General features: G+C 42.2%; 1 protein-coding gene across 3 annotated transcripts in view; it reads left to right on the forward strand.

Moving 5' to 3' along the window:
* Nucleotides 1–10,604, forward strand: part of gab2 (GRB2-associated binding protein 2) — a 45,200-nt gene extending 34,596 nt beyond the window's left edge. For 2 of the 3 annotated variants that reach the window (XM_049576284.1, XM_049576286.1), the window contains exons 3-10: nucleotides 683–911; nucleotides 4,188–4,783; nucleotides 5,524–5,621; nucleotides 5,785–6,064; nucleotides 7,473–7,563; nucleotides 7,714–7,816; nucleotides 7,948–8,070; nucleotides 8,182–10,604. In XM_049576284.1, coding sequence (XP_049432241.1) covers nucleotides 683–911; nucleotides 4,188–4,783; nucleotides 5,524–5,621; nucleotides 5,785–6,064; nucleotides 7,473–7,563; nucleotides 7,714–7,816; nucleotides 7,948–8,070; nucleotides 8,182–8,325 — 1,664 coding nt within the window. In that variant the 3' untranslated portion in view covers nucleotides 8,326–10,604. The remainder of the gene's footprint in view (nucleotides 1–682; nucleotides 912–4,187; nucleotides 4,784–5,523; nucleotides 5,622–5,784; nucleotides 6,065–7,472; nucleotides 7,564–7,713; nucleotides 7,817–7,947; nucleotides 8,071–8,181) is intronic. The other variant, XM_049576285.1, reaches the window with a different exon arrangement.
* The last annotated feature ends 279 nt before the right edge of the window (nucleotides 10,605–10,883 follow it).

A 10,883-nucleotide genomic window follows, 5' to 3' on the forward strand; every position in this document is an offset into this window, starting at 1 on the left:
CGATGGATCAGTGGGCCGCCCACTCTCTACTCCTACGGCTCAGTGTGCGCCTCCTCATTCTGGCCTCCTGCCTAGTCTATTTGCAGCATCCCCTTCTCAGATATGTCTTTTCTTTGTAGCCTTTCAATACAGATATCAGGGATGTCACACATAAACAATCAGAGTGTATGACCATGTTGCTCACACAATCCCGCTGAGCAAAACAATGCAACTCAATAAAATCAAACACACCACATTGACCCTAGTCAAAGAGGATAACTTGGATTATGTGCTGTTGAACCGCTCGCACCCTGCAGCCCAAAAAAAGCAGAAGGATAGCATACTGTTTTCTCTCCTCCCTGGAGACAGATCCCTCTTCTCTATTGATCAGAGTGCAGACGGAAAGCCACTGAATACAAGAGTCCATGCAAAGCAAGGTCATGTAAAGGCTTAAAACCCTCAAATGAATTGCACACTGCCCTTTGACTTCAATAAATTTGACAACTAAAATGTTCAATGGATGATTATTTGCTGCTACCTTTTTTGCTGTTACTTTTTTGGAGAATACGTCCAGTCTGCAAACAAAAAAAACCAAAACTTTTAAATTCTCAAGACAAGCCAAAGATCTTTTTTTTTTTTTTTTTTTTTAAAGAAACACATTATGGGTTAAACAATCAATAACTCCAGTTTCTCCTGTCTGCAGATGGCAGGTTACACCATATGCCCCGTTCTGTCGGAGCAGATGTCACCGGCTCGATGGCTCCTCTGACCGGAGACCGCAAGTCCTCTGCCCCTATCCACTCCAGCCAGCCAGTCCTCTTCACCTTTGATGTGCCTGTGCGCCACACACACCACGGCTCCCTGTCCAACAGTGCACCCCAGGACTACCTCCTCCTCCACCAGTGCATGAGCAGGAAGACAGAGAGTGCACGGTAAAGGTCACGACCCTCAGGCGTCCTGTGTCAGTTTCCTGTTATCCGTTAAATGCAGGTCAACATACAGGTTTACGACGTTTCCTCAGTTCAGAAGCCCCTCAGGGTTAAAACTACTGTTACGGGGGAAAATGATCTAACTGCTTTGTGTGTGTGTGTGTGTGTGTGTGTGTGTGTGTGTGTGTGTGTGTGTGTGTGTGTGTGTGAGCATGCACATGTGAAAGCATTGTGGAAATATTCTAATGTATTTTACAAGTGCTCTGATTGAGGAAGTGCTGATTTTAAGTAGTGATAATAAATTGAAGTGAATATTCTAAATGAAAAACAGTATGAGTAATAGATAATCCTGAAGATATGTTTATATGAGAATGAATAAATGATGCAATTGTACAGGGATAAATTGGGATAGATGACACAGACGGAGTGTGCAATTTTATTTTGTAATATTCATAATTATTTAAAAATAAAATAGTCTGTTTTCTGTTAATCTACTATATGAAATACCAGTTAAATAAACGTATTTCATCAAAATAACCAAAAATTCTGTAAATCCAATATTGCCACAAAACAGACAAGCGTTTACACAATTAGTCGATCACTCATTTAAACACTACTGCACAATGTTAACATGAATACTTGTTGAGTGGCTGCATGTATAAGGATATGCATGCCTGTCTTGGCTATATGCTGAGCAGGAGAACAAAAGAATCAAGTGTTTATGTTAAATGCACTCCCGAGTTTTCCATTAACATTCACCTCACCTCCTGCCGCCATCATGCCTGCTTCCAAGAATCAAAAGGCAGCTTTAATAATGATGCCATTCAGCAGATAGCCGGCACAGTAGATGATCAATGAGGTTGAGGCTGCAATTCATCACTCCTATAGGTTCAGACTTGCACAGGGTAGAACTGCCCTCTTAGCCACACCATTTGCACATAAATCTGCTGTGTTGGACCCTCTGTGAAACCCAGGAAATCAAACCTCACAATCCATCTCATCAGCTTTATGCAGATATTTCTGTCACTGCCTCACCAGCTTCTGTTCCGCGGGTCTGCTAATTAAGACAGGCATCTGGTGGTGGGGTATGATTCACGTCCAAGTGGAACTCCACCGGTCTGATGACCAATGGTATGAATTAATCTATGTAAAAAGCCCCCAATGATGGAAGGCAGAGTGATGAACAAAATTATTGATTGATGATTGAAATCCTGAGGAGACAGAAGAAGAATTGATGAAACACAGTGTGCCTTCTGACATAAGAAAGAAACAGAGTCAGAGAGAGCAAAATGTTATGCCAATATTAATTGTATTACTTTGATACATTGCTCATTGTAAAGAGTTACATTTATAATCAAGATTGAACGTGACCATTAGAAACCTGCAGTGTAGCTAACACATTATGCATAACAGCTCAAGAGAGATTAGTATAGACATAAAGAAACGACTCACTGAGGATATCTTATCTTCGCGTTGGCCAAATAAGTCGGACCATTGCTCAGCTAACTGGCTAGAAATGTCGAGGCTGTGGGGTTGCTCTACTTGGCACTCAAGGTCAAGCCCTACAAAGGAGCCAGAATAAATGAGGCATGTCCCAAGGGTGTCTAACCGAGGCTGAGAGACTATGGGAAAAGCATAGCATTCTCCCTCTTAACATGGATGCCCTCTCCCTGTCAACATGCAGAAAACATGTAAATAAATCAGCTTTTCTTTTTAGTTTATTTTATTTTGTTTTTATTGGAAGAACAGTATGAGCTGCATAAATCACAAGAAGTTTTCCATGTTTTCAGCCACAGTTTCCCACATTTTCATATTAAAGTAGCAGTGACACCAAAATTAACAATACAATACACATGTAAAATAAGGACATAATGAATAAGTACATTAAAACAGAAACAAACAAACAAGGAGGGTCAGACTTAACAACCAGGGAAGGAGATCAGAGATTACATATGGTTTAGAAGAGGTCTCCAAGTTCTTTCAAAAAAGTTTGGGGAGCCCGTAAGGGAAAGTTTCTCCAGTTTAATGGACTGTAAAGTATCTTTCACTCAAGTTTTGTGATTCGGAGGTAGAACACGCTTCCATTAAGGAAGAATAAGTCACCTTGCCAATAATGTGATAAAGAACATGTTGCATGGCTTGAAGTAATGGGCTGTAGAGGGACTCCAAACAGGGCAAGGAGAGGGCCCGGAAATAATACAAGTATTATGCGCTGTATTGAGTGTGTTAAAGATTTCGAACCAGAATGAATTAAACTTTGGGCAGAACCAGAACATGTGAGTGTTGTCGGCTGGAGATTGCTGGCACTTATTACATCGGTCTGTTAAATTAGGATAAATGTTTGAAATCTCTTCATTGGCATAATAGACTCTGTGTACAATCTTCTTTTGTAGGAGGCCATACCTAGCGTAGGTGGAGGAAGAGTGGACAAGTTGTATATATGCTTCTTTCTTGGGTGTTGAGTAGTAAAACTAATGATGACATGAGAAACTAGGTTTTTATTATACGGCTCAGCCAATAGAGGCAATAAGGAATCAAACAGGGTTTCTAGAAGGCGATGAGGGAATTTAGAGTTTGATTAAAATGCCATATTTGGAAAAGAACAAAAGAAGTGGGACTTTGGAAGAACTTTTTTGAAAGCTCTGCTAAAGGCCAATGGTAATAAAGATCCCTAAACGTAGTTATACCTCCGTTAAACCAAGCCTGGAAGGTTAAGTCTGTGTAAGAGGGCAAAACCAAATGATTTTTCAAAGTGGGGCAGAGTGCAGAGGCTCTATGAAGGCCCAGGTTCTTCCTAATTTGAGTCCAAATTTTGATAGCGTTAACAACTATTGGGTTGGAGGTCAAAGTAGGAGCAGCTGAGAGAAATGAAGAACAGGGAACAAAGAAAGTTTATAGATAAAAGTTCCATATTAATCCATGAATCAGCTTTTCAAGGAAACGTTATACTAAAATTGGATGTCTATACTATAGCTGCATATAGGCGCTCAGGCATTGATGAGAAGGTGTGTTGTTTTTTAAGCTGTGTTGAGACCTATAGAGCTAGTTTCCTCTGAAGTGCTACAGTGCCATCTAGTGGCTGTATGAGTGATTACATTAGTTTTACCAGCTACTGTAAAATAGATGTTTGTCAACCATTTGCTGTTGCTTGAGATGGCATTGGGGTATAAGACAGATGTCTGTCTTCTAGGGAGCATTTAGGCACTGTGCAAAGTGGACACCATAAAGACTTAATGTGTGCATTTGTGTAATATGTGTACGTCTTTGTCCATGTTGCAGGAGTGCCAGTTTCTCCCAGGCCACACGAAGCAATCTGTTTGTGGGGAGCGACTCTGCAGTGCAGAAACTCTCCCATGGCTTTTCCCACTGTCTGAACGGTATGGGTGCTCAGTTGCACGGCTTCTACAGCCTGCCTAAACCAGGAAAACACCAGTTACCGGGGCATGATGACTCCCCCCAGGAGGCCTGTTACGTGCTGCCGAGGGGTTACAGCTCTGAGGCACCAGCTCACAGCAGTCTAGGTGAGCCTGAGCTGGAGAATGAGGAGGTTTACACCTTCAAAACACCCTGCAATGCCCTCGCCACCATGCATAGCAACGAACGTCCAACTGACAATTACGACCTTCCTACACCGCCTGGCTCCTTCTACCAGATCCCCAGGACGTTTGATAAGAATCACAATGCCTTGACGCCCTCCAGCTCTGAGTCATCCTGTGCTCCTCCTCCCAGGCCCCCCAAACCTAACCAGGGGTCAGAGGGGCAGTGGGGAAGTCCCCAGTCAGTCGGGAGCCAGAACGGAGAGGTGACTCCTGCAGTGTCAGTTATCCCACGCAGGAATACTCTCCCTGCTGTCGAGAACATCAGGCTGCACAGAGGTACGTTCACTGAACTGAGTGCTTTAACTGCTTCCCTACTGCGCTCCTCCTGAACGCTGCCTGTTTCTTTAAACACAATCTCAGTTGACTCATACAGATCTTTTGAAATTGCACATCTAACCTGTTTCCTGTTTTTCAAATGCAAGTCTGTCTTGATCAGACTGTTCTCTTGTGGTATTGCAGTGACTTTGCACTTCCTCTTCCTCCCTCTCTTTCTCTCACTCTTTCCCTCTTCCTCTATCTCTCATTTTACTGATTTAACGCGAGCAGCTGAGCAGAAACAAACAGGGCCAGTCTAGCAGACACTGTTCTGTTGAGACGCTAATGAAATTCAAGCCATACAGCCTGCTCCAGAATGCCTCGTTCCAGGCTGATAAGCAATGAAAAAAAAACACTTGCAGACACAATGCACGGCCTCCTATTATGCTGTGTTCTCTGCCTCGCCAAACCCATGCTCAGGTCTTGTATAGCCAGAGACAAGAATTGACCTGTGACCCCTGTTAGTGAGGCTACAGGCTGTTCACACACCTGTGCTGCGAAGACTAATTATAACCCAGTGAAGCATTTAATGAAATGTCACTTATGTTCTGTTTGTTTCATTAGAAACACGAGTTTTCTCCTTGAAATGTCAGGCGTTTTTGTTTAAATCATCCTGTATTTGCATTGTAAAATTTCACTTGAGGAATACTTTTCTTTTCCTTTTAGAGTTTATGGCAGTAAATATTGATTTCTCTCCACAGGCTCCTCTTTTGAAACCAACAGCCATCACCGTCCCATCCATTTCAACAACTCAGGCCAGTCTGTGGAGTCTGTCAATGACGGGTTCAGCTCCTACCTGGTGAGTCACTCTCTCCCTTAAACTGCACTCCCTCTGAGACAGATGTTGTTAGTGCAAAATCATAACCTGCAGAGATAGAATATGTATATCTACTATATTTACTGCAATATTGAGCCCAGAGAGTTTAAAAGAGTCGTGTGCCCTCTGTCTCTTTTGACACCAGAGAACCAAAACGCCTCTGACGCGCTCAGACAGCGGCAACTCAGATGACAACTATGTGCCCATGAATCCTGGCTCCTCGCCACTCAGCGCTGCCCAGGCTGACAGTCCTAAGAATATCTACATCCCTATGAGCCCTGGGCCACATCACTTTGATTTCCCAGGATTCTCTGCAACATTACCTGCCCGAAAGGGGAGCAGTGCCTCCCTGTGTCACCGACCCGGCCGTCTCAGTGATGTCACACCACCACCCATCAACCGCAACCTCAAACCTAACAGGAAATGTGAGTTTTTTTAATTTATTTATTTATTTTTCAAGTCTTCCATCACAAGAATACAAAATTACAGAAACATATATCCAATTAAAGTGATTATGATAAAATAAATTTATATATGTTAAGAACTGAAATAATAATAAATCAGGTCAGCAACAAAAATGTATTTTAACCACTTGAAAAAAGTTCCACCTGAAAAAAATCAATATTCTCACAAGTGTACGCTATACTGAGAGTATTTTTTACCTCTCTGTAAGACAGCCCTTTCTGACAGGGAATCCTTTAATGGCTTCAGTTCCCCATCTTTGCTCTTGTCAAAGCCACCAGACTCCATTGACAAAAACAGTCATTTTAGCTAGCTGAACACAGTAGCTGCTGGTCTACCGCTGCTTCGACCAATGCCAAAGTCACACAATAACACAAACAAAATAATTGTTCGAGGCAGCAGTACACCAGCAGCTCCTGTGTCAGGCAATGTTCACTCAAACTGCTATTAATATTTTTAGAAGGAAGTTTTTGAGGTGACGAAAATACATTTTGTTGCTGACCCCTCTCCAGCAGTAGGATGCTTAGCTTCCATGTCAGACTCCAGCCTGTTTCACCATAAAGGGGCCTTGCTGACTGACATCTACTGTCTGTAATACACTAGTCTGAGTGGGCGGAAGTTCGCTGCACAGATCAGCCTTTCATTGGGCGGAACGAGCCACCCACTGAAGTCCCGCCCTACCACTTCTGGTTGTCATAGTCGACAAACGTCCTTTACTAACTTTTCGGTGTTTGATCTTGCGGGGATGTAGGCATTTTTCTGCCATGGTTTGCGTCCTGTAGGCGATATTTTTGTGGGCGTGTTACACCAAAACCTGTTTACCCCCCGGCAATATTTTTGCAAACGCACTGTTGCTGTGGCACCGCCAAGAACGATTGTGATTGGTTGAAAGAAATAAAAAAGCTGTGGCGTTTTTTTCCTCCAATCTTGAAGTGAGAGTTGGCGCAGCCAGACCTTTCTTTTCCTGAGAAAGGTCTGGTGAGCGAGACTAGTAATACACTGACCATAGATAAGTACGCCATACAACCGCACTTCAAAAAATCGGAACTATCCCTTTAATTCCTCAATATTTTTTTTCCCAGCTTTGGTTTTATCTCATGCATAAGGGATCCTGTTTTGAATTGAGTTATATATTTAGATGTAGTCCCCCTATTACAAAGGTTAACACTGAGATCTCAGTATGTTAGGTCTTCAGGGGGAGAATTGGGAGGTTTTCACAGCAAAGTTCTCACTGATCTCAAAGCACGTTTTTGTTTTGCTTTGTTTTTAATCACCACTTTTGGCTTCTGATCAGCTCTAAAATCTGTATTGTTAATCGTTCTCACAAAGACAATTCTTTTTGTTGACACTGTCTGCTCTTGTTTTCCACAGCGAAGCCAACACCTCTTGATTTGAAGAACAATGGGATCATTGATGAGCTGCCATTTAAGAGCCCAGTCACCATGTCCTGGACACGGCCCATGTGAGTCTCATATCAGTCATTCAAGCTAGGTTACCCAAGGCCACACACACACACACACGCACAGTTTGATGGTACAGATTGGTGCTGTATTTCGTTTCCCCCGGAGGTCAGGAGGTAGAAGCACTCACAGTCCCGTCTCCTTTGCTTCAGGCCTGCTATGAACTCCATGTCCTCGCAGCATTGTCGGCCCATCTCCACACAAAGCATCACCAGCACCGACTCTGCAGACAGTGAGGAGAATTATGTGGCTATGGTGAGTCCCAATAGCTGGAGGGGAGATCAGGAGAGCACATTGTGTTCTTTGTTTTAATGATCCACTTGTTTGCGTGCTATGCTTACTCACTGCACCCAGTGTGAGTGAAACCTCCCTCTTGTCCCCATTAGCAGAACCCAGCGTCTACCTCCCCAGCCGTGAGTGGTACCAGCAGCCCGGCCCCTAGGAAGTGTGGCAACGTGGACTACCTAGCGCTGGACTTCCAGCCTGGATCACCCAGCCCACACAGAAAAGTAAACAGATTTTGTGGACTTAATTTATCACAGATTTTGTTCTCCTTTCTACCATGGTGCAGTCTGCCCTCAGGTCATAATCTCACTCTTGGCTTATTTATCATCCCGCAGCCTTCTACATCCTCTGTGACGTCTGATGAGAAGGTGGACTATGTGCAAGTCGACAAGGAGAAGACCCAGGCGCTGCAAAGCACCATGCAGGAGTGGACCGATGTGCGGCAGTCTACTGAACCGGCCAAGGGGGTCAAGTCCTGACACTGACCCGTACACAAAAATGACCTAAAGTCAAGCATCTCTAGTATCATGTTTCTATCATTACTATGAATACTGGCTGGGCTTGTTAAAGACTGAAATATTTGGACAAGAAGCCATAATCTATCTTTGCCTGTTCTCTGTGATGATTTTTACTGCAATGCACTGCTAACCCGCAGGATATCAGGCCATACAGGTGAAGCGCCCTGCCAAAGCTCTTCATGCAGACTGTTATAACAGTCTAAGGTCAATTAATAATGTATATGAAAATATCATCCTTACTCATTGATCCAACCTTTATAAATCAAGTGTTTCATCCAAGCGGCCCCCCGTCCCCCTCTGCAACAGTCAAACATTTTGCATCCAGCAGGTAATTTACCCAACTGCAGCCATTTAAAAGAGTAGCGGCGGCTAACTGGTCGATAACCATATTAATATACTGTAAGAGTATGCTTACTGGTCTCAGGAATGCCAAGATGCACTCCAATTTTGGCATGCAGGCAGACTCTCCCTTTTCACTTCAATCTATCATTTGTGCTGAGTCTTGCAGAAGCAGTGAAGAGATTATTTTCACTGCGGGCAATCATTTCAGCTTAGCAGTGCATGTCTGGTAAGAGGAGGGGGAAGAAAATACAGCCTTACAAATACGTAAAGGCCCGTGTCAGAAGCCCTAATGATAACCGTGCGTGGCTGTTGCCTCGGTTTCTATTAAGTATGAGCCCAAACCGTATTTAAAAAGCTGTCAGGCTGGATGGCAGGCCAATTATTTCAATGCAGGTACAAAGTCAGTAACGTCCAAATGTACAGAATGAAGAGAAGAAGCATCTTGTGTCTTTGTAGGTTTGACTTCAATGGTCAATTCACTTCAGGTAATATTCTAATACATTTCATTGTAAATGTGCACTGACCAAGAAAATTATTGAGTTGGAGGAAGTAAAAATAAAGCAGGAGGGATGTACTTTCCAAGGAGTTCAGATATCCTCTCTGTCTTTCTCTCTCTGTCTCTCTCTAGAGACCATAAATACAAGCTAAGTAGAAGGAGAATAGCATATTTATGTTTTCCGGAATTCAACCATTCACTGATGTATGTCTTCAGTCTTTGATATGCCACACACTACAGCTATGTCTCTGAAGAGTAATTGTTTCCTGTATGTAAATTATTAATAGAATGACATATTTGCAGCACATCTTGTTGACTGTTTGATGCACTTGTCTGAGACAAAAAGTGCACGGCGGTAATGTAACATTGTCATTTTCTCGCAAAGGCAACCTGCCACAATGAAGATTTGCCAGTGATCATCGTCACTTAAAAAACAGTTTGGGAAAGAATGTTTTCTTCATGTCCTGAACTCTTTTATTTGTTTAATTTGCCTTATATTTTCATTTCAGTTTTGACTGTAAATTTTTGCCTTGGAGAAATTTAATTATTCACAATATTATTCAAGTGAGAGCCATATTGTATTTAGGACAACTGAGCGATCAGTTTCTAGTTCAACTTAAGTCCAGTATTTCATTGTGGGCTGGAACCACTGAAGGGTGAATACTTATTTGATCTTTCTATGACTAGTGTGGCCATGCAGTGCTAGATGGTATTATTGATTATTTCATTAAGATTTATGTCTTAATGTTTTTCTACCATTTTTACTGCTTTTTGTATTCTTTTTATCATTATTTTTTTTTTACTGATACGTGTAAGCAAGTGATACTCATGAGGACGGGGTCAGGCTAAATTAAGCTAAGTTTGTTACAGCGTGTATTTTATTTTTTTTTTTGATTCCCAAATTTTATGATCTGTACATGAAATGGGGAGGCTGGCATGTTTGAGTTGCACTGGCAAAGCCCATCCTGGGCGAACTGTGATTCACAAAGAGCGAAAGCAAGAGAGGAAAGAAAAGACTGAAGAAAAGCCTGTCTCCCTGTCAGTCTCTGAAGTAAAATGGATGTGTAATTTATTATCTAGAGATGCCCGTTGTAAGCAGAAGAGCTGTGTATGTGTTGTGGTAGATTGTGAGTTGTAGTATGTTTAATGACAGCCTGACTGGGCGAGATTGAAAACAATGCTCAGATCTACTGTCAGACTGTCACTGGGTTGACATACTGTACTAGTAGATCATTTTTTTAACCACTGTTATTGCTACTACTGTAAAGCATTCGCAGATTGCTTGTGTGTTAATTTATTAATTTATTGTGCATTTTGCAGTTGATAATTGTAAAAAAAAAAAGAAAAAAAAAAACAACCCAACAAGGAAATCTTCTCTCTACTAACATTGATGTATGCAAACTGTCTTGATTTTGTGAAGCAATATGACAAACGATGCCAGTGTGATGGTAATGTGGTACAGTTCATCTGGGATACAAAAGAATACAATACTTTGTTCTCCCTGTATTATGGTAGACTTAAACTGTGGACATAGAATAAATCAAGAAGTGAAAGTCTAGTGTGAAAGGTCCTCTTTAAATAAGAACCAAAACACTGTTTTACGGCTGCCACGATGCCATTACTCATCTCTCACCCACACTGAATTGGTGCTGTGATGCACAGAAGTTGAATGTCTGCTGCC

This window comes from Epinephelus fuscoguttatus, linkage group LG5, assembly GCF_011397635.1.
Source record: "Epinephelus fuscoguttatus linkage group LG5, E.fuscoguttatus.final_Chr_v1".
NCBI lineage: Eukaryota > Metazoa > Chordata > Actinopteri > Perciformes > Serranidae > Epinephelus > Epinephelus fuscoguttatus.